Source organism: Pyrgilauda ruficollis, unplaced genomic scaffold (genome assembly GCF_017590135.1).
Source record: "Pyrgilauda ruficollis isolate IOZ18807 unplaced genomic scaffold, ASM1759013v1 scaffold30, whole genome shotgun sequence".
NCBI classification, from domain to species: Eukaryota; Metazoa; Chordata; class Aves; order Passeriformes; family Passeridae; genus Pyrgilauda; species Pyrgilauda ruficollis.
This window is the reverse complement of record NW_024524378.1, coordinates 617,961-642,640: the sequence shown is the minus strand read 5'-3', so window position 1 is coordinate 642,640 and position 24,680 is coordinate 617,961. Positions and strand designations below refer to the sequence as shown.

Below are 24,680 nucleotides of genomic sequence, written 5' to 3'. Positions count from 1 at the left end.
GTCCAACCTCCCCCGGCACGGCCCGAAGCCGTGCCCTTTATCCCAGCGGACTGACACCGACCCCCACAGTGCCGCGGCCGCGACACCCAACCCACCGAACCGCCCATCCCGGCGGCGCTCTCGGCGTCCGCCCCTATTGGCGGGTCCCGCCCACGTGACTGCGAGGGGGGCGGGGCGGGGCGGCTCCCCCGCCCGCTGCCGGCTCGGCGCCTGCCGGGTAGCGCCTCGCCCCCGCAGCGCGCGCCACGTCCCGCCTCCCGCGCCCGCCGCCGGGCTCGCGATTGGCCGGAGCGGCGCCGAGCCGGCCGCCGATTGGCTGCCGAGGCAGGGTCGCGAGCGGCCGCGCGAGCAGCGGGTGAGGCAGCGCGTCGGCCGTGGCGGCGGGTGAGGCGAGGCGAGGGGGGTGACGGCGGCGGTAGTGGCCGAGGCCGCGGCCGAGATTCTCCCTTTTCCATTGGGTAGCCCCTTCCTTCCTCCTGGGCATCACATTCCTTCCACCTGGGCGGCCCCTCTTGGCGCGGCCGATCCCGGGCGAGGGGCGGTGCGGGAGGGGAAGCTTGCCTGAAACCACGTACAGGCCGCTCGGGGCGGCCCCGCCGTCCCCGGGTAGGGCAGGTGCCGGCAGGACCGTGGAAACGCCTCGAGGTGCTGGGCCGAAGCTTCTGTTCGTGCAGGGAAACTGCTGTGATGAGAAGGTGACAGGTCACGGGAAATAACGTAAATACAAGATCATGTGGAGATAATATGGGAAGTTTTTTAAGGACGCTTTAAAATAGAGAGTTGGCGTATAAGAGGAAAAATGAGCCCTAAGGGGCATGGTGTTTTTATTTCTCTTTTCTGTAAACTTACACAGCAAGCAGTGTAAGTTTACAGAAAAGAGACATAAAAACACCATGCCCCTTTAGTGATACTATTGCCGTGCTCAAGTTCTTCTATAGTGGTCATAAATGAGTAACTTGCTGGGTGCGTGTTTTCATTTTGTTTAACGAGCTGTTGAAATTTCAAATATTGAGGGTGATTAGAGTTTGAATGCTGAAATCAATCGTTGTGCATTGATCTCTGCCTGACAGCGTCAGCAGTACTTTATTAATATTAACATGCTGTCCTCAGAGTGCTCTGCAGTTCTTGTGAAGGCAAGACTTACAAAGATTAAATGAACAGGAATTACGTTTTCTGATCCCCACTGGTTTTTACCTAGGTGATGAGTCAGCTGAGTTATCTGCCCATCAGGTCTAAAAGTTCTGGTTACTTGTTGCTGAATGCAAATAATGTGCTTTTTAGGGGTCACTAGCTAAAATATGATTGTTTTGTGTAGGAACTCAGCATTTTTACACAGAGAGATATCTGGGGGGAAAATTGGACATTTTAAATGCTTTTTCAGACAAATACACCCTTTTGTTTGCAAGACTTACCTGCTGTTGTCTCTCAAAGCTGTAGCAGAAAGACTGACATTCACAGCAGCTGGTGGGGAGGTTGGTCTGTCTGTCCATCAGGGAAGTGCTGATGTTTGGCTGTCTCTGTCATGTAATACCTTGTGGTCTATAGGTGTTGAAGGGTTTCACTTACCTGTCAGTGGTATCATAGTGCACTGTGCAGGTTTGATCATTGCTGAGCAAAAGCTTTTGATTAAACTAGTGCTGAAACATGGATATTTATTTATTCTCTGTCCTTAGCTGGCAAGATGGGATAGCATGAATGGAATCTGATTAATAGGGTTTTGCACGTTCAGGTAAATATGATGGGGCTGTATTTTTAAGAAAGCTTTAGCAACTTCTGTTGCAAGTAGGTATGATTTTCAATTCCTGCTTTAAATTTCATACCAGTACTAGTTTAGATTGTCCTTGCAGTATTTACTGACTTCTATGTCTCTCTTCATATCTTTCCAGACAGGTGTTTCTGTTAGTACTGGGGTGCTCCATTATTTGTAGCTTTCACATCAAAAAAACAGACTCCTCTTTCTGGCTATATAAGCTCTGCCAAATGCATGTTTACTTTGCTTGTAGCTGGTCTGTGTCAGTTTGGGACAGAGTCTGGTCCTTTATCCAAAGATTCTTCTGCCCATTGGCTGTTGTGATAATGAGGGTTTTTTTGGTTGTTGTTGTTTGTTTTTTTTTTTTTTTTTTTTTTTATTACTTTTTAAATAATGTTTCCTTGTAGATGTAATTTTATTAGATGGACTTGGGTCATGTGTTAGTCTAAAAGACTGAGTAGATACGCTTGCCCTAGTTCTTGCTCAAATAAGGAGGAGCCTGGTCTTTTTGCATTTCATTTTTTATGTGGCTGGTATTCCTTTGAACCTATGCTTCTTTGAAAATGTTACACTTCTTAAAGTTATGCCTTTTGAATTTAGAGACTACACCTTTCATTTTTCAGATTTCATACCTTTGTTTATTCTTTGTTAAGGCTAATCTCCATCAATCCCATTAAGTCATTCTCTTTTATGTTTGTATGGACCTTAAGTGAATGAGAGAAAGCTTCAGTAAAAAAAAATATGAATATCATAAATCTTTTAAAGAGCAAGAACTCATGCTTTGAAGGGGACTTGGATAAATACAACATTGCAAAAACTCAGAAGAATTTCAATTTGAAAGCAGTCGCATCTGATTTTCTTTTAATCTTTCGTGTGTAGGACTCATTAAAAAGCCTGGCAAAGGGCTTCTGTTCATATTTACTGGATATTATACCTTATGTGTAGAGATTCCAGAGCTTTTATATTTATTTAATGAACTTTTTGTCATATATAAGTGGTATTATCTCTCAGCTTTGTAGACTTGATATTTGATATGAGAGCATTGAACAGAGCCTGCAAAAGTGGTTGGGAAAAGTAGGGGCAAACAAGGTCCAGGGGGCTTGGAAATGTAGACCTTCTCCTTTCTAAACCAAGGAATTCCTCCACATTTCCATATCAGTAAGAAAGTTCATCAGCATTGCTAATTTCTGGGTTTCATTGAGATGAACCTGTGAAATTCCAACCCCTTCATGCTTTATGCAGTGAAATGTAATTCTTTCTGTTACTGCTCCTTGGACGTCTTGGTAATCTTGTCTTTGACTGCTGCTCATCCTTGCAATAGTTTTGCTGAGGCAGAGCAGGACCTTTTTTATGGCAATATTAGTATCACTCAGGGCTCTTCATTGTAGTAATTGAGTTATGGAAACTTTTGGGGAATTAAACTTTTTACTGTAGGTAGCACCAAGAAGAGAGAGGATAAATACCACAAAGATCACTATTTTAAAAGAAGTATTATTCTGTTTACTAAAAGCAATAAACGTTTAACTTCTGCTTCTGAAAATGACATGTATACAGAGCACAAGAGAAGAATTTGCTAATGATTTCATTCTTGCTGTCCAGCAGTTTCTTTTGGAATGAACCCTGTCTGTTCTTGGCACATAAACCAATTGTGAAATAGTTTTGTGAAGAAAGGTATAGTGCAACATAGTCTGAAAGAAATAAGTATGAAGTTTGCCTGGAGATAATTCTGTAAACTCATAATCATATAAAAATATACTTAGAAGCGTTTTTCTTTTAGATCAGCTGGAGGTTGTTCGGACATGGTGGTTTTCCTTAGTGCCACAAGCTAAGGAAGGTAATCCAGGAACTGGGTGGTACTCTGTTCTCTTACAGATTGATTTCAGTCCCTTTCTTCTGCAAGAACAGACAGGTCATTGACAAGAGCTTTGATGACCCCAGTCTCAAATACTTTAAGTATTTTGGCTACAGAGGAAACGGTAACTTACAAATTGAACTATAAATATTCGCTTTACTGAAGTAGTTGTTTCATTGAATGCATGCTCTTTTGTGTTCAGTCATCAGAGTCTTGGAACCTGGAATTATAAAGGGTCATCTTAATATTTTAGGGCAGGATAAGTGTTCTGGAGTATTTCCAGTGCTTTGTGTCATCATGCTCCTTCTTTTATTCCTGGGGTTTTGAATCCCATTGACCAAGTTTCTGAAATTAATTATCAATATTTCAAAAATTTCTTTGACAAGTTTCTGAACTTTGCAAGGTGAAATTCACTGGATACTGTTGTCCTGGATGCTTATAACTTCTCAGCTTTGTCTGTAATTGTTGCTAACACCTGTCTGTCTTACATGCCATTGTCAGGTGAAAACACTGAGTACCTACTGACTGTCCATATCACACACTGCTTTCTTTCCTGTTGCATCATGGTTGTCCCTCTTGCCTCTTACTGCTGATACATGTAGGACTTCTTTATACCAGTAAGATGGAACCTGCTTTGTAGCTTGTCTTTTTTAGCTTACTACTTCATATTTATACTATTCTGTCATCCTCGTATTGTGCTACTTTTTTCTACATCTGGTTTTGTGCTTTTAATTGGTTATCTTGTCTGTTTTTGTGTTGTTCTTTTACCTGTTTGCATTTAAGTTTCTTAAATTCTTGGAAACTTTCTGGACATGATCTGATTTCACTGGAGGAAGTTCTAACACTCACTTTTCACTTCTGTCCAAATTGCCTTTATTGTTAGACTCGGACCTCTCATTTCATCAGGAACAAAATCATATATTTTCTTCTCTGCCTGGAAAAAAATGTGACTCTGACTTCTTTTAAACCTATGAGCTGGCTGAAAGACCAATGTATCAGAATACAGTCATTCCTTTTAGTCCTATCACTTGCCTTTCCCAGCCAGCCCTGTCTTTGCAGTTGCTCAGCAAAACTATTACAAGTTTTGTACTTTTTTGTACCCTACCTTTTTCTTTTGTTTGAATTTGCCTTGATGCAACTTTGTTTTTTCCTCCTTTGATTTCCACACTGCTTGTTGAACAAGTCTGGACTTTGGAATGAGGTGGAGTGTGTCCCATGTAATCACACCTCTGGAACAGGTTTCCCCTTTTAAAGGAGCATTCCTCTCTTTTATGTCACTGCATGCTGCAGTGCCAGATACGATGCCCATCCAGTGTGGGGCATTGTATCCTTCCTGTTTTAAGAACACTGCAGGTGCAGTGAGATCCAAGATCCATACAGTGGGTTGTGTAAGGGAAGAATAACAGATGCCTAAAGGAATAATAGATCAAGTAGATGGTAATGCTTCTCTAACAGACTTCTCCAGCATTCCATAAAGAAGTCCATGACTTATATATTTACTATGAATGAGTGTAGCTTGTATTCATGGCTGTTTGGTAGCTAGCCCATTATTCTTCCCTATTGTTTTTCCTGTAACAGTTGCCATTTTCATTCTAATCTCCTGGTGTAGATTAATAGTTTCTTCTGAGCTTAGTCACAAACAAAAGAAGATCCTGTGATGATGAGAAACTAATATCAACTGTCTTTTAAGCCTGTCTAAAAAAAGATAGCTGTTAGATTGTACTGTTTCTGCCAAGTTTCCACAAGAGGTACGTTATTACTAAGAAACTATGAACTGTTGAAATAAATTTGTAATGGAAACAATGATGGTTTAACTGTAGGGCTTGTTTGGCTTCTCCAAACAGCAGGGCTTTTCCATCTCGTGACTTTCAAACTTCCCAAGTACCAGTTCCTTGCTGCTGCATTGCTTTAGTCATCCCTGTCTGTTTATAGAGTGACTGCAGCAACACCGTTGTTCATACTACAAATACGTTGCTCAGGGTGGATCAACAGAGTGTTGTTTCCAGCCTGCTACACAAAAGAAATGTAAACCAAATCTGTGGCTTCCTTTCCTTGTTTTGGTGGCATACACTTCTCAGTGATGTCCAGGTTATGACTGGTGTAGAACACAGTTAAAGAAAAAGTACACTGTCTTTGCTAGAGGAGTAATAAAACCATCTTGAGTCAGGTGAATGGAAGTGTATATAAACAGACAAAATTTGAAATCTGTCTGATCTTATAAACTGCTTGAATATTTTCATGTCCTACATCTGCAGTATTTCATGTCATTTTCCTGCATTAGTCATTTTTCCATGTTTCCTTTCTCTCCTTAGTTGTAGGAAAAAGGAAGGAACAACAAAGCTGTCAGAGAATGTGAGTCAGGAGAGGTGATCAGATTTCTGCAGTCTGTTCCTGCATAGAAATGAGTTTTAGATATGAGGATGGCATTTCAGTCTTAGTGCTAATCCCCATCTGCAGGCGTTCCATAGGGCTTGATGCTCACTTAGAGTCGTTGAACGCCATCATCTGTCCAAGCTCAAGTGAGCAGTCATTTCACCAACTTTTTAATTGTTAACTTTACAACAGCTTGGATTTGTTTCCAGTACCTGAAGGGGAGTACAAAAGAGCTAGAGAGGAATTTTTTTCAAGGGCATGCAGTGATAGGACAAGGGGCAGTGGCTTTAAACTGAGAGAGGATAGGTTTGGATTAGATACGTACCATCATGAGGGTGCTGATGCACAGAAACATGTTGGTGGAAAAAATTGTGGATGCCCCATTCCTGGAAGTTTTCATGGCCAGGCTGAATGGGGCCCTGTGCCAACCTGATAGTGGAAGATGTCCCTGCAGATGGCAGCAGGGCTGGAACTGGTTGACTTTTGAGCTTCCTTCCAACTCAAACAATTCTATGATTCTATAAAAATAATACTTCTAAAAAGTCACTGTTACCTGTATTAAGTAGATGCCTTCTGAACACCTTTGCTTTGCAGTACAAGGTATTGGTGTCATCTAATATGTCTTGTATCTAAAGCTTGTTTTTTTAGTAATCTAACAGTTTACTTCTGTACATGTTCCACAACATGCATCTAAAATTCTTATGTGTCTCATTTCAGAACTACTATGGAACCTTGGCAGCCTTGTAGGTTTGGAAGGCTTAAATCCAAGTTCGGAAAGGCCTTTTCCAGTCCTGATGATTTGCTGGCTGAAGCGCTTAATTAGGATGGCTTTTGAGCAAATTGGATTGAACATGGAATCAGTAAGTGTTTCAAATTTCCTTCGTGTTTTCAGAAAATAAGGTATAGCAAGCGCTTCATGTGTTTTAGTTTGTGCTTATCTAGAAGAACACTTTAGGTACACTCAATACTGGGATGATTCTGCATTGCTGAAAAATCAATTTTATGACTTGAACACTGAAATATTGAGTAATAAATGTGTTAAAAATGCTACGCAGTTCCTTCTGGTTCTAATAAACTGTTTACTTTGTAAACACTGCAGTTCATGCTGGACTTCCGTGTGTGTTTTGAAGCTGAAGGAGAATTCCATTATTTTTAACAGTGATAAAAAATAATCTTTTTTCTTGTTCTTACCTTGGAGATACAAAAGCCCCATGAAACTGAGATTATTATAACTGTGCTACTTTTACCTCTTGTGTGCTATAGTTACCTCTTCTGGAGGCGTAACAGTACATGAGAGCAATGCAGCTGTGTTCTTTACTGGGTAAACAGAGGAACAGGCCTGCATAGCTCTCCTCTTGGAGGAGACTATATAGAGAGTTTTCTTTGAATGCTGAGCTGAGAGAGACAGAGAACTGCTACACATCAGCTTCTCTGTCACTGACCTTTAGGAAGCTATTTTGAGTACAAATGTTGACTTCAGTGCAGTAATCCCTGTAAGTTTTTGAAGTATTTTAATGTTTTAAGAATGGGCAAATCCTTAACAGCTATGTGCAGTATTTAGTCAGTATTATGGTGGTAGAACCTTTTATCAGTCTTGGGAATCTATGGAGAGCAAATTGTTTATACAGTGTAAATGAAGATTGACAACAAGAATCTGTATTTTATATGAATTTTGATCTGAGATTCCATGTCACTTTGAAAATTCAAAGTATGAGAATATGTTGCATTATAACACTAGTAATTCAGCAATTTCAGCCTAAATGGGGAGATAAACAAGTTTTTAATCTTTTTCTCTCCATTCTCTACTTAGATCAAGCTTGTGATAATGCAGTTGCATTTCCAAATGTCAGTTTTTCTAGACAACAGCAAAGCACTGATGCAATAGCAGTGTATGACTAAGTAGCATTTTGCAGACTTGCTCAGCCAGTGCTTCAAGTCAACAAGAAGTTGTGTGAACTTGGTTAAGGCAGTGCTGAGACCTCATCTCAGCTGAGCAGGGAACTGATTTTACTTGTACCCTTTGTGGCACAGTTTGCATTCAGTGTTCTGAAAATAATGTCCTGGCATATCTTGTATTACCAAAACTGAGTCATTCAGCGTTTTGGTGCACCGAATCACTGTTGTTGAAGAGCCCCGAGGGCATTTGGAAACCAAATATTTTTGACTGCTAGTCAACAACTTGTCTGTGGTCTGAGCAATATCTAAACAAGTTTTGCTGCTTGTTTAAAATGAATTGCACTTGTGTTGGTAATACAGCATGTAGTCTAGATTGTCTTGCTGTTGTGGAAGCACTTCTGCAACTTAATAAGTCTTCTTTTGACTGTCATTATTTGTTACAATGCCCCATCACTTTGAGTCTCTTCCCAACAGTTCCTGCTTTAAATCAGAATCACTTGTGAGTGATGAGACTATTACTGTGGTGCTGTTTTTCAGTGAATTGTTTTTGAAGGCCACTGATCTACCTGCTGTTTGCTCAGACATGTAAACAAATAGGTGATAGGCACAAATGTGAGATCTTGGTTGAGGCAACCAAAATGCAGCATCAATAGACTACTCTGCATTGAAAAATTTGTGTTCAGCTTAGCAGTGTATGAAGCAAGAGAATGTATTTTCTTATAGAATGGAAAAAAATAGATTTAAGTGTATTTGTGGCAAAGTTGCAGCTCTCTTGTGAGGATGTAGTGTAGCATATGTGCAGTGCACATTTATTTTGTCAAAATTTTCACATTCCAGTAAAGCCAGAGGAAGGAAGGATAGAAATTAGAAATAGGCATGTTTATGTGAAGTTTGTGAAATAATCTGGGGATCAATACCATGGAACATAAACTTCCCTTTTTAAGAGAACCTTCAGCATCTGTGAGTAGTGAATTTTGCTTAGTATATTAAAATATACTGTGTGTTATGTATATTAAAATATAGCTGTGTGCTATGCAGCTCCCACAGCACCGCTACAGTCATACAGGCAGTATTGCCATTGCCAGTCAGAACAGCCTGGATTTTTCCTATTTTCTTTGTTGGGCAATCTTCTACCAGGATGTCAAGTTTGCTTAAAGCTTTTTTAAAACCTAAAATCTGACTAGTAAATTCATATTTACAGCCATAATTAAACACTGGCCAAGGTTTTAAAATTACCATACAGTGTTCTAATTGTTTACTAACAATGTACCCTGTGTTAGAGTCTTCTCATTATTCTTTTTCTCTTTCTTTGCATTGTTTTTGTTGCTTTTGCCTGTGCTGAAATCTTTCCTACTTCTCTCCGGGGTGTTTGCTTCTTTTCTGGCTCATTTTGCAGTATTCTCCTAGGATTAAACTCCCATTTTATTTCCTTTCATAAGGCTGTTGTAAATACTAAATACAACAAAAAGAAGCAAACTTAATCCCTGTTGAAACAACATAGAGAAAATGTAAATTGCAGTAGAAACAGTTGTAATGAAGCCTAGTGTGTTGAGCTGCTGTGGGCAGTTTCCTCTAGGTGAGTCTGTTTTTTTGGGAGCAGGGGACAAAGTTTCTTTCTTACAAAAATTTTGTCTCATTTTCTCCATTTTACTTTCCTTTGCTCTTTAATTTCACAGTTATATTTTCATATTTATTGTAGCTGTATGAATACTTACATAATATTTATATAATACTTATATGTATATATGAATACTTATATTCATTAAGAATGATAGACACTATTCCTGTTTTAGAAGAGCTCTTAATTAAAAAAGAAAAAAATATTTTGAGAAATGAAGAACTATGCGACTTCAAGAATTTTTAATGAATGGGTGGCTGTTCTTGAAACCCTATAAAAAGAGGTGTCTCACTGAATGCAGGTTCTTTATTGTCTTGAAAATTTGAATGTTGTGTTTTTGAAGATACTTTCAGCTCCTGAAGTCTTCTGCATTACCTGATTTATTGTTTTGGCTTCAGACTTTATACAAAGGCTGTCTTGACCTTAAGCACCCTTGGCTGTACTGTACTGATGATGTGTTTGTGCCAATTAGGGGATAGAATGTAAGGAGTTCACTGGGACAGAATTCAGTGTATAAACATTATATCCTACTCCAGCATGAAAGGAATTATTAAATATATTTAGCAAAAGCATGGTATAGAAGAATAAGGGAGAGCTATTACAATATGATACAAAACTCAGTTCCCTTAACAGCTGGCTTCTTTATTTTTCCCATGCAGGTGCTTTGGTCAAGCAAGCCTTATGGTTCATCTCGAAGTATTGTAAGAAAAATTGGTACTAACCTCTCTCTTATACAGTGTCCAAGAGTTCACTTTCAGGTAGGTGTTCTCAGCAATTTAGAATCTGTTTCTCACTATACTGGTAAAGGGATTTGCTCATGACTAGAAGGTTTGTAAAAGTAGGATATGATAAACTAGATATAGGAGAATTAGCCTACTTTCCTCTACTTCCAGTTCAGATTTTTTCCAAATAAGAAATTTGAAAAAAATTCATAAAAGAGAAAAATGATTGAAAATTCTTTATATAAGCAGTACTTACAAGCTAGGCTTAAGAGGCATGTAAAGATGAACAGTATTAAAAATACTTGGGAAAATAAACAACTTTATCAGAAATCAAAAAATTAGTTACAAGATAACATGAGTACCCTGTTTGCTTTTGTTTAAAATACAAGGCTAGCACTGTGTAGGTGAAAGGGTAGGGTAAAGAGCAAGTGTAAAAGCTTAAGGAAGAGAAAACCCATGCTTTCATAATGAGTCTTTCAGGAACAGATGGGAAAGTGGAAGCTGTTACACATAATCTCTTCAACTCTGGTGTTAGGGGTAGGGGGTGGGTATAGAATTGGAGACATTTAGTGTTTGAAATTTAAGCTGAGAGAGGAATGTTTCGTGGGCTGAGCAAGGGTGGGGAGTGTAAAGATGAATGGAGGGAATCAGCTGCCACACTTAAGATATAGTAATTTTCACACTGCTAAATTTTTCAATGTTTAAATTAATTTCTTTATCATAAATGAAATGTATGAACAATATTTAGACTTGAAATTACAGTAGCAAAACCAGATAGTTCAGATTACCATAGAAGCCTTATTGGTGTGATAGTAAAAGCCATGGTAACATTTTGCCTCTCTTAAAAAATTACATTGAGAAAACTGGGACAGCCATCTCACATTTCTAGTGGCTTGATGAAAAAAAAAAAAGAATGTGGAATTTTGTGCAGGTGAGGACAACAAACGACATACTGGATTAAACTTTTGAATATATAATTAGTAATATATAATTATTGAGTATATAATTAGTAAGTGTTTTGCCAGCAAGAAGGCTCCCTGTGCCTCAGATTTAAAAGGTAGTGAAGTCCTCCTATGTGTTTGATTTTCTGTGCTGTAAAGGCCATACAAGGGAAGAAAATGCTCATTTGCAGATAGTTAGCCTAATGCTGACTTCTCTTAATATGGTACATAAAAGAAGACATTTCTGGTTTATGTTCTTGCAAGGAATGGTAAGATATATCTGGGGAATCTGTTCCTGATTATTTTTAGTATTTAAGGAAATAAATAAATACATAAATATGTTTTGGTCAGGAGTCTGTTAGAATAAATATAGTACTTGCCTTTTTAGTCCTCTTAAAGAGACATTCATTCAGCTTTGTGGGTACACTAAGTATAAGCATTCACCTTCTGTGAGGTGAAAGGAGAGGATCCTGAAAACAGAAGTACAGTTGTGAGAGTTGATTTAATTAGAAATAGGAGTTCCAAAATTTGAGCCTTGAAACACATTGAAATTTGTATGGTTTGTGCAGATTCTAAACTACTTTAATATATAAACTGCTGAACATGTTAAGTGTGATGCTAACATCTGTTCTTTGTGTCTTTATCTCAGCATTAAGATTCTATAGTGAAGTTCAGTACTGATCTCGATTGCTTTCATGCTGTTGCAACTGACACTTTCCTATAGCTGTCTCTTCCTCTTTCTCTCTTGCCAGCTTTAGCTCTATTATGAAAGGACCATGAACTGAACCTTGCTGTAAGTCATTCTATTTAAAAAAAACAAATCAAATCTTACTTGCATCATCTGAGGGTGCATGTATGGAATCAGTGTTTCTTACCCCAGAGCATCAGGCTTTTCACAGGTCTGCATTTTCCTTATGATAAATAAGGAAATGGATGAGACTCACTGAAATAATATCTCTGTAATGTCCATACTTACCTTCTAGCATGCTTTTGTTCAGCTAGTCTGAAAAAAAAATAGTAGCCAAACATTTTGATCTTTGAATACTACTGACTCTGTAGAACTTGCCATAGTCAACATTTAAATAATCTGCTAAATACTGAAATGCAGCTTGCATATTCAGTAGGAGGCGGCAGAGCTTATGTGCCTTATGCACTCTGTATGGCATGAACAAATGAAAATAGTTCATATAGATCTTTTGTGTCATATTTCTTAGATTTATATGTAGTATTTAGGAGAAAATAAAATTAAACTTACCAGTATAGCCTAGGAAGATTCAAACCTGTAGTAGTGTTTTTCAAGATATCACCCTTCAGCTACAGCATCTTTGTTTTAGTCCCATGCTTCTCCTGTCTGATGGATACCTGGTAACTCAGTGGAAGTCTCCTAATAAATTGGTGTGCATGTAACAAACATCTGAATTTACTGGGCTAATTTGAAAAATCACAGCAAGTTTGTCTTACTTGAAGTGTTTCCAAATGTTTAATACATTACTGTTTTAGTAATTTGAAACGAGGTTTTTATTCTGTCCTCAAGTGTTTTAAAAAATCTGTCCTGCTTCGCACTTCGTGGAGCGAACAAAAGAGCAGGGAGCCTGCCGTGCCGCACTGCCCAGCAGCGTTTCCGTAGTGTAGTGGTTATCACGTTCGCCTAACACGCGAAAGGTCCCCGGTTCGAAACCGGGCGGAAACACTGGCGAGGCTGACTCTTTCTGTGGGAGTCGGACTCGATGATTCTTTATGTGTCCCTTCCAACTGGAGGTGCCAGAGTGTGCATAGTCTTCAGAAATCCATGAGGGGTCTGCAGCCCTCAGACGTGTCTGTGTGTGCAGCATATATGCACACTAAGGCAAAAAGCCTGGGAAGGAAGAAGTGGGGGAAGCAACTACACAGTTTCCAGAGAAAGAAAAGCAGGCTACAGCACTGATTAATTCAGCTCCTGCCGTCCAGTAGAACTGGGCCTCTGTTTTCAGTACTCTGTTCTCCATTTTAGGTGCTGGCAGAGGAAGTTCAGGTCTTTTTCTGCTGGAATTGACTGGAGGAATAGGGTAGTCACAGAGGTGTTCAGGGGCAGGTGAAGGTTTTGAGAGATGGGTATTGGCTTTTCACCTTTAAATTAAAATGAAAATCTTGCATTAACGTGACCTTAAAATTCCACTGCTGAGGAAGGCTTTGTTGTTTTTAGGGATAGAGAAAAGAAACATCTGTATATAGGGTAACAAGCAGATTCTGTTTACATATAAATATGAATTAAAATTAAGAAGAAACTTGTATCACAATATAACAGAAGGCTTACTACTAATTCTTGGATTAGAAGTTATTTATCTATGCAGGAGTTCTGGCAGTGGTAAATATATTCTTTACTGTTGATTTAGAAAATTATTTTTGATTCAAGTATGTGTAGTGCCTTTATTTAAAAGTGGCTTCAATCTTTTAATGGTAATATTACTGCCAGAAAAATCTGCATCACCTGCAAAAAGTGGCTAATGTATTATGGATTTTTTAAATTGCTATTAACATTAATACAAATGCTGTGGTCCTGAAAATTTCTGTTCATTTTAAAAAGAAAAATGCCAAGGAAACCTCAAACAGCAAAAATCCTAACATGCAATATAGTATTCTCTAGACTGCTTTAAAGAGAGGCAGACTGTAATGGTATTAGGCACAACTGTTAATGTGATAAACATATTACCATCTGTGCTGATGCTACCTGGAAAAAACCCTGTTGTTTCCAAATGATCTGATGGTGCCAATATGCACTCCTGGGAGCTGTGATAAAGACTCTCATACAAGTGAGAGTGTGAGGTGAAGGCAACTAATCTCAATTTCTAAGGCTGTTTGCAACAACTCCCAGGGAAAAAAACAAGCCCCAAGCCCACAACTTCTCTCTTCCTGAGACTTCTGTATCAGAGGCTACTACTGAAATAAGCGTGGATGTTCTTCTGAAATGGTTTCACCTCATCCAGGCTGCAGTCCTACTGTGACAGGTCTGCTACAAATTCAGATTAATGCTAACATTTCATAGTAGTTTGCTCTAACAGAGTGGGATTTCCTTGAAAACTGACCTGAATGCTGATGGTCTGGGTGCAGGCTGCCCTTGCAGACTGCCACCTGCTGCCACCATCTTGGTCAGTATTCCCAGCTTCTTGGCCACTGCTGGCCACAGGCAGCACTTGAACAGCTGCAATAACTCGTGCAGATTTGGCTGTGGGTTGGTTTGTGGTGTTTTGTTAACAGCTGGACTCTGATCTTAGAGGGCTTTTCCCACCTTAACGACTCTGTGATTCTATGGAATACAAGGAAAAGCTGGGGCATGTATGTATTGGAGACATGGAACTCAAGGTGAAAGACTGAGCAGAACAAGTCACTGAAAGTTGTTTCAGTAGCTTTTTATCTGCTGAGATACTGATCCCAGGCTGCTCAGGAATCCAGTGACTCTGAACACATGCCCTCATCTGACCTGGGGAAGCAGCCAGTGTTTCAAAATAGGTTTGAAACCATTTTGTTGAGTTGTGACTATGGAGTGAGTATTGATGGTCGAAACAATTTTTCAAATCACCATTCAGGTCACTTAACTGGAAATTGAAGAAAGGTTCCAGTCTCTGAAGCCTTGTTCACCTTTGGCTTCAAACAGCTGTAAAGCTAATGGCCAGAACCATGCAGGAAAATGGTCCATTTGTTTGGCATGTTGTAAATAAGATTGTTAGCACATAATGTATAATGTTATGATTGCATCCTACCTCTCACTCAAAGTCTTTGTGATTACTGAGCTGGTAGAATTGGCTTTTCGCCTGGTTTTGGGATTGCTTTGCTTGTTTGCTTTTCCCCCTGTGCAATGTACATGCTTCTTATACAGAAGTTGTAGGGAAAGGGAAACTTTGGCAGAATTTCACTTTAAAAATAATACTAAATTAGAGCAAAATGCTTAAGAAGTATTGACAGCCTTAATGTCTTGTTTAACTACTGGTCATGAATATAATTTTAAAACGTGCTGTTTGAGTTATTACAGAAAATTGTGTGAGAATGTTGATGTTTGTTTGTCTTGAAGGTAACAATTTGTGTTGGATTTTTAGTGTTCATTAACATCATGTGATGGTGTATGTAGTTAGCCGTGAACTTTTGTGAAGCGTTCAGCAGAATGGATTGAATAGTTTGAAGTCAGTGAGATGGTTCTGGACTGAGCACAGGACAGAAATAAGTGTTTCAAGTTTACAGATGTGTTTTGTGCGTGTATGTGTTAATAGTTACATGTTGCCTCAGTAGAAGTATTGGGTAACATAAATGTGACTTGGGCTGAAAGTATTGACTCTAAAACCTTCAATCTTGCCTTTAAAATTTAGCTTATTTCTCATGTCGCGGAAGGAAACACTCCTGCTCACCTCAGAGAAGATGCAGTGGCCTCCTTTGCTGATGTGGGATGGATTGCTGAAGAAGAAGGTGAAGTCTCTACAAGGCTCAGGTATGTTTCTAGAATCTTCTCTCTGAACTTCTGAACTGTGAGGAAGAAACTCCTCTCCAGTGAGAATCTGCTGTGCATTGCAAATTAACAGAGAGCACTTGAATTCTGGGAGAAGAGACAGAGGTAGGGTCTGGAAAAGAAGTAGTAGAGGTTAGACTCATAGGATTACGAAACCAAGACTTGTTGGAAAACATACAGGAGATTGACATTATACAAGGAAGACTCTGGATTTTATTTATTTATGTATTGAAAGAACTGCACACAATAGCTTCAAGCAATGAAAATGTCTGCTGTGCTATGGCACAATTGCTAACAGTGATTCTCAGTTCTCCTGAGATTGTCATTACCATGGGGCAGTGAACTGTACAGCTTCCTCATTAGCAACAGTGGTCATTCTGGCAATCCAGTAATTGGCACGTTGTTTGTCACCTTCCTGGTTAAGGCTCTGCAGTCTGCTAAGTACAGTGAAAAAATTGTGGTTTGTGTTTCACATCTTTAATCTTCATAACAAAAACTGGCAGGGAAGCATGTGAGCACCTGTGTCCAGGATGCTGGGATAAGCACTGCTGTGTTGGACCAAGGGTTCTACCCAGCACTGTTGCTACATGAAACAGTTTGGCTGAAGGGATGAAGTTCTCTACCCCGTCCTACTCAGGTTGCTGCTCAGACTGTCCAGAAACAGAAGTACAGTTCTGTTGTGCAGAGGAGGTTTTTCTTCTGAACAAACCAATCTGTCAGAGAAGGGCACAGATTGTTGGCTTCAGAGATTACAGGAGGATACTGTTCTTAATTTGAAAGCATGGGTTTGAAAATAGGTTAGTAATGACCTAGATGCCCTCCAATATGACTTGCTACAGTGAAGCTTTGCATAACAAACATTCTGGCACTGCCACATTAATTTCACAAGCTCAGAGGGGAGTCACAGAAATCAGCACTTGCTTGGGAAACACTATTCCTGAAGTCTGTTTGATACAAAGGAAATTAACTGTCCGATACTAGTTTTGTTTGCACAGAAGTATTTTGTTTAAGGATTGAACTGTAAAGCTATTACATTTAATGGAGACAACAGGGAGAATGGCTCTTTGGTGCTTCAAAGAACCTATTAGGAAAGATGTAGGACTGCATATTTGCTGAAACTCAGCATGGGAAGGGGGGAGCGGGGACAGATGGATGTGGGATGGGACTAAAATAATCCTAGAGATACATAGTGACCTTAAGGCAAACAGCTTATGATGGAGCACAGGAAGTGAATTACTTAGCAAATATGACTATTTCAGTGTGCACTGTTTATTACGTCTGTGCACGGTATTAGTAGTGGAGCTGGTATGCATTAGGTGTTTTCCAGGCATTTGAAATTCTCTGTTTCGACAGGATCACATAGGTGTTACTGTTAAATATTTATCCACTGTAAAATTTAGTAAACAGTCTTGCAGACACAGGGTTTTGATTTTTTTTTTTTTTTTTTTTCTGTGAATGCAGTTTTGTAGAGGAAGCAACTAAATGACAAATCATTTTCCCTCTACTCCTAGTCAGAGTAGTAGTGACAGCTCAGGCATAGTATTTTTGCATAGTGTTAGATTTCAGTCAAGACATCTCCTTAGAATTCTATTACTGCTCTGAGCAGAAAATACCCTTTGTTGTTTAGCTATTCTGCTCCTTTAAAGAAGTTCTGGAAGGCAGGTTTTAAGGAGTGAAGTGACCACTGGCTCCTTCCACCTTACTTAGGGAGAGCAGGGAGGTGGCTGCTATAGGAGGTATCCCGTTCTCAGCTTGAGTTGCTCTCTATTCCTGTCTAGATAACACCACCTAAATTTCATCATCCATGATAATATTCAATTCTCCTTGATCAAATTTCTGCAAGTTGTGCTGATGGTTTTTGTCAGTGTCATAGAAGACTTAAATGTGTATCTAATCTTGGTTTGATGTGGTCAGAGCTTGTTCTGGCCTTAAATCTTGGCTCTTGCTTTAGGTCCAGCACAACTGCAGATCTAACATGATGAGCACCAACAGCAGTTTAATCCACTCATCCAGAGTGATGGGGCATTTGGGCTGAGTTAGCCTGGAGCCATTCCACGCATTTCAAAAAGTCCTTTTACCAGGCCCTATTCTCACTCTCCTGTTTAAATGAACAATGGAATCCTGGCATGCCTGACAAGTTGGGGGATTGACATCAAGGAGATTGAAGAGTTAACTATGTGACCACATTTTGTGTTTCAAAGTTTATGATAATTTGTTGTCATCAATTCTTACCAATTCTACTTAGAGAATCATAGAACAGCTTGCATTGGAAGGGACCTTTAACAGCCATCTAGCCCAAGCCCCCTGCAGTGAGCAGGGACGTCTTTAACTGGTCAGGTTCCTCAGATTATTGAGATAAACAGATTTAAAATGCTGGTGTCTTTTTAAAGGCCTATTGGTCTTGTTTGAGCAGATGCTCAATAATGCCTCAGTGTTTAATATGGCTTGGGCTTTGGTGGGTATTAAGGGAAGGCAACAGAGTTACATTTTCTTCCGAGAAGCAGAGGGAAGGTCATGGACTCTTTAAAACTGTATGGAAATTTTCTTCCCTGTAGTTCTAATTACTGTGTTAGAAAACTAGATATGAGATGCTTTCCCATCAACTGGCAAGCAGTCTCTGCATCACTAAGCTGTTTCATGCACTCCATATTTCCCAATGCTGCTAAAATTGGAAATTTAAAAAAAATTTTAAAAAAAAATTCAGAAATCCAAACAGTACAAAAAAATACCGTGTGGAACCAAGAGGCTCTTCTTTCTTCAAAGGAATCAACTGCAAATGGCTATTTGCTGCCCATGGGGAAAAATGGTAGCATTTAAGGGAAGAAAAATCTTAATTCAAATGAAATATACAATAAGTGTGAGGCAGAGAAATAGATTGGGATAAGAAGAAATGTATTCCTTTTTTCTTGCTGAAACCAAGGATTCTACAAAATGCTGTCAGGGGGAAGAGAAGAAACACAGCTCATGATGCAAAGAGAAAGGATGTGGAGCTCTTATTTACCTTAAACTATTTAAGGTCTTGATGGAAATGATTTGTATAAAAACATTTCTGAAGTCAGGTCTTCAACTTGTACCCATGATTTGTAGGTAACATTGCTTTAGTCTTTGTCTATTTCAAAGCCCTTAAAATATGATATTTTTGTTACAGGTCAGAAGTTTGGTTAAAAACAACCCAACCTCTTCCAGGTGAAGCACATCATTCCAGGAAGCCCCCACACAGACAAACATCCCTGCAAAGCCCGTCGGGAGAGGAGCCAGTGCCCAGGAGCGCAGCGATGGCAAACGAAGAGGCACTGCAGAAGATCAGTGCCCTAGAAAACGAACTGGCCTCTTTAAGAGCACAGATAGCCAAAATTGTAACCTTGCAAGAACAGCAGAGCTTGACAACAGGTATTAAATTTGCTGCACTCTTAGTAAAAAATACTTAATGATTTGTCCCTTTTATAATTACTACTGTGCTAATTCTTTTTTGTAAGATACTGCAACACCAAGCACTTCTCCATATTGTTTTGGTTAGTTTGGCACAATAACCAAGGGGTACAGAATAGGTCTTGAAGACAAGTGACTTGCCAGATTTTCTGTATTTTTTAATATTCCTAAAGTCTGTAAATCTGCCAGAGCTCTGAATCTGTGAATGAGTAAGGAAGTATTAAACAGCTTTCAGAGCAAAGCTCATGATAAACATGATGGCTTAAACCAAACTAAAAGAATGTAACTTAATTACTGACACTGAAGTCTTTCCATTCAGTAAGGAAATAGGCTCTCTGATATCATTAAGTATTCATACAAGATGCTAATTATGCTTTTGGAATATGTAATATACATCTCAAGTAACAGAAAAGGCAATTAATTGTTTATTGCAATCATCTCTGGGACCAGACACATTGTCCATATGGAACCAAAAGTGGTGCACTGTTTCTGGTAGTAAACAGAATTATTCTTTTCCTGAATTTCTTTCTCCTCTTTCCATCACCTCTGACTCCTTTCAGTTTTAAGTCTTGAAAGATTAGCAGGAGATGGCCCTGCAGATGACAGGCATTTGGTTGTCACTCTTTCCTAAGGTCACTTAACACGTACAGCTTTGCCTATGTTTGTGTATAAAATCATATTGTGATTTTTCAGATGCTCCTTTAGCTGTTAACTGATAGGAGTTACTTTATTGTTCATGAACTGCTCATATTCAAAACTATGAAATAGTTTTAAGGATCACCTGGTTTCACTCTTGAATTTTAGTTATGGAGGGGGAGGGTGGGGGCATGTGAAATAACTATAAACTATTTTTTTTCCCTTTACCTCTGTTTATTCGGGAAATTAAATTTTTATTTTATCATCTTTATCTCCCTCTTGTGGTAGAACGTGGTAATGACGGTGTGTGTTTATTTCTATAAATATCTTTACACGCTTTATACTCCAAGCCTTAAAACTCTGTTTTGATCTGATTTTTCTCAGTTTTTTTAAAGGTGCAATTAAACAAAGGTTTCTTCATTTATTTGTCAGGTTATTACTGTTACTATATTTATAACACAAATTTTTACCTAAAGTATACATGGAACTCAAAATCAAGATTATTGTGAGAATCTCTATGAGTAGAGACAGATGAGTAGCTGGCCTAAAAATCCTGAACCTTGGACAGCTGGAATAAGCTTCAATTTAAGCACTGTTTGAGCTCTGAAATTTACATAGAAAAATCTTGTATGTTAATTTCTTATTTGTGATGATAAGTAGGGAGAAGCACTGCTCCTGTGTCAGATTGTGACTTCCAGCTCAGTAGACTTCCTTCTTCCAGACTTTCTTCTCAGGCTCTGAGAAGAAAGGGAAATACTAGTAACATTAGGGGCAGAACATAACTAGAAGATGTCATGGCATCTGTCCCACTGCAGTAAGGACACAAATGCACCTAGAATTAGGACTGGAATGTCAAAGGACACTTCTGACTTTTCAAGAAGGACTTTCATGTGGCTTTTTAGCTGAACCTGCTTAGGTGGTTTAGGAACACAGAAGTTACAATCTAAAGGGGTAGAGGGGGACGCAATTGAAGTTAGTACAGTGATTTTTTCTTACCTGAGCATTTGTGACATGTGTGATTTGTGATAGTCACGAGTAAACTGACTTGTAATGCATGTTTTATTTGTAGTTGGGTCAAGTCCACTTGCTTCAGCTGCTGTCCCTGTTCCACCTCCACTGCTGCCACCACCTCCTCCTCCTCTGCCTCCACCCCCTCCCTCAAGTCTGGGTCAGAGTAAGTCTGCAATTGATCTCATTAAAGAGAGGAAAAACCAAAAAACGAACACTGGCCAGAATGTGGTGGAAAATGGGCCAAAGAAGCCTGAAGTACCAAACATGCTAGAAATCCTCAAAGACATGAACAGTGTGAAACTGCGCTCGGTGAAAAGGTAATAAATGTCAGTGTACCAAGATTGACATTAATGATTTGTTTTTCATGACTCTAAAACTGTTTCAGGGTGAGACAGATGCTGATACCATTTTCTTTTCTAGATCCTCAGAAGGTACAAAACCTAAAGTGTCTCAGCCTGCAGATCCTGCAACGTTAATAGCAGAAGCTCTCAAAAAGAAATTTGCATATCGATACCAAAATGATAGCCAAGGTGAAACAGAAAAAGTGATTCCAAAGGCTGAAACAAAGACACAAACAAAGGCTGAGGTAGTGCTGGTGAGTATTTTGATTCTGAACACTTCCTTGAACTAAATTATAGTTGTGCAAACCAACCTACATCTTTCTGCTAACATATGTAGGTGTTACACAAGTTAGCATCTCATTTGTTAGGTTCACAAAACCCTGTGAAGTACTGCTGATATGCCAGGACTTTTGGCAATCAAATGTTTTTAGTGGCAAGTCTTAGGACTGTGTACTGTCTTGGCCCTAGCTTTAAAAAAAGTCCTGTTACAGTTTTGTTCTTTTTTAAAACAAAAATGTTTTCTGTTACCACAGCATCTGATGTTCAGAAAGCCATTGCTAAGGGCTCACATCAAATCCAGTCTGAACTGAGTTTGCCTGTTATTACCAACCTTAACCATTCACCTGGTGCAGGTGAAACTTTGAAGCAAGATCCTGAAACATACCAGACATTCCTAGGAATTTGGAAAATAAATTGTTCAGAATGCCTGCTGGATCTTGGTTCTTTGGTATAGGGAGTTTCTTCTAATAATTGGAACTGCTGAGCATATGAAAGCAGTTTCTTTATAGCATGAGAATGTTAAAATGAAACTATTTTTGAAGTACACCTCCTGGCACAAGTTATAAATGACTAATAATTGATTGCAGATGGATTTGAATTTGGTTTTTAAGCAGTGAACATTCAAAATACAAATCTCTATCAATGTACACTTAAAAACCAGCCTGGTATAGACCAGTTTTGTTTGTCTGCAATCCTTGAAGCCTTGTGCTGTGGAACCAGAGAGGAAGAATAAGGAGGTTTTTTTTTTTCATTTGTGCAATTGAAAAAATGCACATTAAAGTCCAAAAGATGAATTACATTTTAAGGAAAATAACAGTTCGTTGCCACAAATCTCAGGACTTTTGAGTACTTCAGCTAATTAATGTTGACTTACTTGCCTTTTGGCCTCTACTGGTTTATTTCTGTAATGTTCAGGCTGTTCTTCTCAAATAAAAGGCTAGATGTTTCCCAAGAATTAATCACATTTCCTCAGCAGCTCTGGTCATTAAGAAGAACACAAGTTGGCAATGTTTATTCATACAGGTTTTTTTAATGATTTTCTATTCTTGAAATTTACAGTCCACCTTTTGAAATAAAGGATCATGAAGTTCTCAAGAGCTAAGAAAGCTGAAGATTTTCATTAAATGATAGAATGTTGATCCGTCATGAGCTAATAAAATCTGTCCATCAGTTACTTACCAGTAGCTAACTTCGTTAGACTTGTATGACAGTTTTGAAAGGGACTTGCACAGAAACGCAGGATAGAGTAAGAGCAGAAGCACTGTAAACTGCGGCTGGAGCAGTTGGTTGTTAAGGTGTAAGGGTTACTGTGTCCATCTCATTTTACTGTGCTGGAGCAAGCTGCCTCTAGCCCTGCTCCAGCAGCTCCTTGGCTCCCTCCTCTGAGCAATTTCAGCTGTTGCTAACACAAGTTTTTCCCTTTACTTTGTGACATCCATATGCAGAGAAGCAGGGTGATAAAGGAAATAATTTCTGCCCAAGTTCTGCTTTTACTGCTTGGATAGACAGTAGTTCAACAAGGGGTCTGCTGAAAGCAATCTGAACATGTTTCTGGTTTTCTTTCCAGTTTGGACCACACTTGCTGAAGTCTACAGGAAAAATGAAGACTTTAATTGAAAAATCTTAAAGATTATTCTGCAAAAGACTGTTAAGCTGCTTTGTATAAAATATTTTATGTTGCAAATAGCACTAGTACTGAGAGGTCTCTTTTCTTACAGCACAGAAAGATCTAATGTGAAATGCAGAAACGAGGCACTAAACATGTTTGTATGTAGGTGATTTATCAAGGGCAATAAATTGGACCATTATACTCAGGTATTAATTTTGTATTCAAGCTTGGCTTTCCACTCAGATTTATGTGACGGATTTAGTTTATTAACACTAAGTTATATATACAACATTTTTTGTGCATAACTGACCAGCATAAAAATTTGTGTACATGTTATTAATGATGGTGATACACCCTTAAGTTAATACCAGTTTTATGTGAGCTCTACCTATAATTTGCACTACAATGTGTAATTTTATACTGAAATCTTCATGTTGAAGTCTTTCTTTTAAACTTAACTGCAGCAAATTTGTAGCCCAAAGAAAACAAGAAAACCTGGAGGCACTGTGCTTCTTACTGACACAAAGTGAAAACTTGAACTTGCTGCAGAGGTCCTAAATTAAAAAAAAAAAAAAAAAAGAAAACCAACTAAATTTTACATAGTAGTACATTTTTGTGCAGGATTTTTTGTTTGTTTCACCTCAGCTTGCAGGGGTAAGAGAGTAAAACCTGCTTTAATCATCCTGTGGCCATTATAAAGTGTAAAATCATGCTGTGGGAGCCTCTGTCAAAAGACAGTCAAGGGAATTTGAAATAGTCAATAAATAGCAGCAGATTAAAATAACAAAGAGTATGTGTTAATTAGCATGAAGTGCTGTAGATAAGAAAACAAAGGTACAAAGTGGGGTGCAAGTTGCCAAAAGCAGCTCATCTCTGCTGCTCTAGGAGGTGCTCCTGGACACCTTCTCCCCAGCTTGGCTCCCTGGGTACGTTTCTGGCAGGTGGGGCTTGCACAAGCCCTTGTGGCCCCCTTTGCAGGGAAGGGATGGAATAAGCTGTTGCCCATAACCCATTTTCCAGGGGAAGCCCTTCTGATGCAGCAGCTGTTCCCTGCCACACACCTGTACCAAGCACCTGAGCTCATGTCTCCAGCCACAGGTGTAGAAAGGCTCAAGCTGAAGTACAAGTCAGGGTGAAAAAAGCTGTTCAGGAACCAAGAGCTGCAGTTGAGGTGCACACTGAAACAAAGCCATGGTTTGCTCTGACCATGGATGAGCATTGGAAAAGCTGAGCTTGGGTATTTTTGGTGCTCTAAGCTGATCCCAGCTACTGGGACAAGTGCAACTGCCTCTGGGAGCTTCTGTTTCCTAGGAAAAGACAAAAGCAGCACTTTTTTAATAAAGACAGCTGAATGGCTCTGACAAGATTACTGAAGATGGGGAAGCTTTGCTGCTTATAACTGGAATGTAAGTTGTACATGGAGGAGCTTTTGTTTTCCGGTGGGAACTTGAAATGGTGTTAATACGTACGCAATGTAACTCCCTTCCAAAGTGCTCTGCCATCAGTCCTACTGATTGACCTTCCAATCCTTCAGTTCTTTTAAGTGCCTTTAAAACACCTTTGTGAAAGTTAACTTTGGTTTTAAGTTTTGTATCTTATGCTCTATTGCCACTATATAAAATTAAAAGCAGATAAAATAAAGATGGCATATTTGATTTGTGGTACTCTACAAATGATAGTAGCCACAAAAATAGAAGTTTCCGTTCTATTGCAGTGACTGTAAATCAGTGTAGTGACAGCCTCCTTGCA

At 39.1% G+C, this 24,680-nt stretch overlaps 1 protein-coding gene and 1 non-coding gene across 7 annotated transcripts; both read left to right on the top strand.

Moving 5' to 3' along the window:
* Positions 1-323: 323 nt before the first annotated feature.
* Positions 324-24,572, top strand: MTFR1 (mitochondrial fission regulator 1). 6 transcript variants are annotated; one of them, XM_041473633.1, is made up of 8 exons: positions 324-384; positions 6,693-6,835; positions 10,149-10,247; positions 15,490-15,608; positions 18,775-19,016; positions 20,761-21,019; positions 21,123-21,297; positions 22,890-24,572. In XM_041473633.1, exons 2-8 carry the CDS (start codon positions 6,770-6,772, stop codon positions 22,947-22,949), a joined length of 1,020 nt encoding a protein of 339 aa, XP_041329567.1. In that variant the 5' UTR covers positions 324-384; positions 6,693-6,769; the 3' UTR covers positions 22,950-24,572. The 6 variants fall into 6 exon arrangements, with proteins under 6 accessions (XP_041329567.1, XP_041329571.1, XP_041329570.1 ...); XM_041473637.1 differs by having other exon boundaries at positions 337-355; XM_041473636.1 differs by lacking the exon at positions 324-384 and adding an exon at positions 418-458.
* Positions 12,770-12,842, top strand: TRNAV-AAC. Its single transcript has one exon. It is a non-coding gene; the product is annotated as a tRNA-Val (tRNA).
* Positions 24,573-24,680: the final 108 nt, after the last annotated feature.

What these genes read in the sequence shown, in the direction of transcription:
- MTFR1 (XM_041473633.1), top strand. Translation starts at nt 6,770, where the DNA reads ATGATTTGCTGGCTGAAGCGCTTAATTAGGATGGCTTTTGAGCAAATT. An exon ending in ACAGCAGAGCTTGACAACAG is followed by an intron (nt 19,017 to 20,760) that starts GTATTAAATTTG and finishes TTTTATTTGTAG; the next exon opens with TTGGGTCAAGTCCACTTGCT. An exon ending in CAAAGGCTGAGGTAGTGCTG is followed by an intron (nt 21,298 to 22,889) that starts GTGAGTATTTTG and finishes TTTTCTTTCCAG; the next exon opens with TTTGGACCACACTTGCTGAA.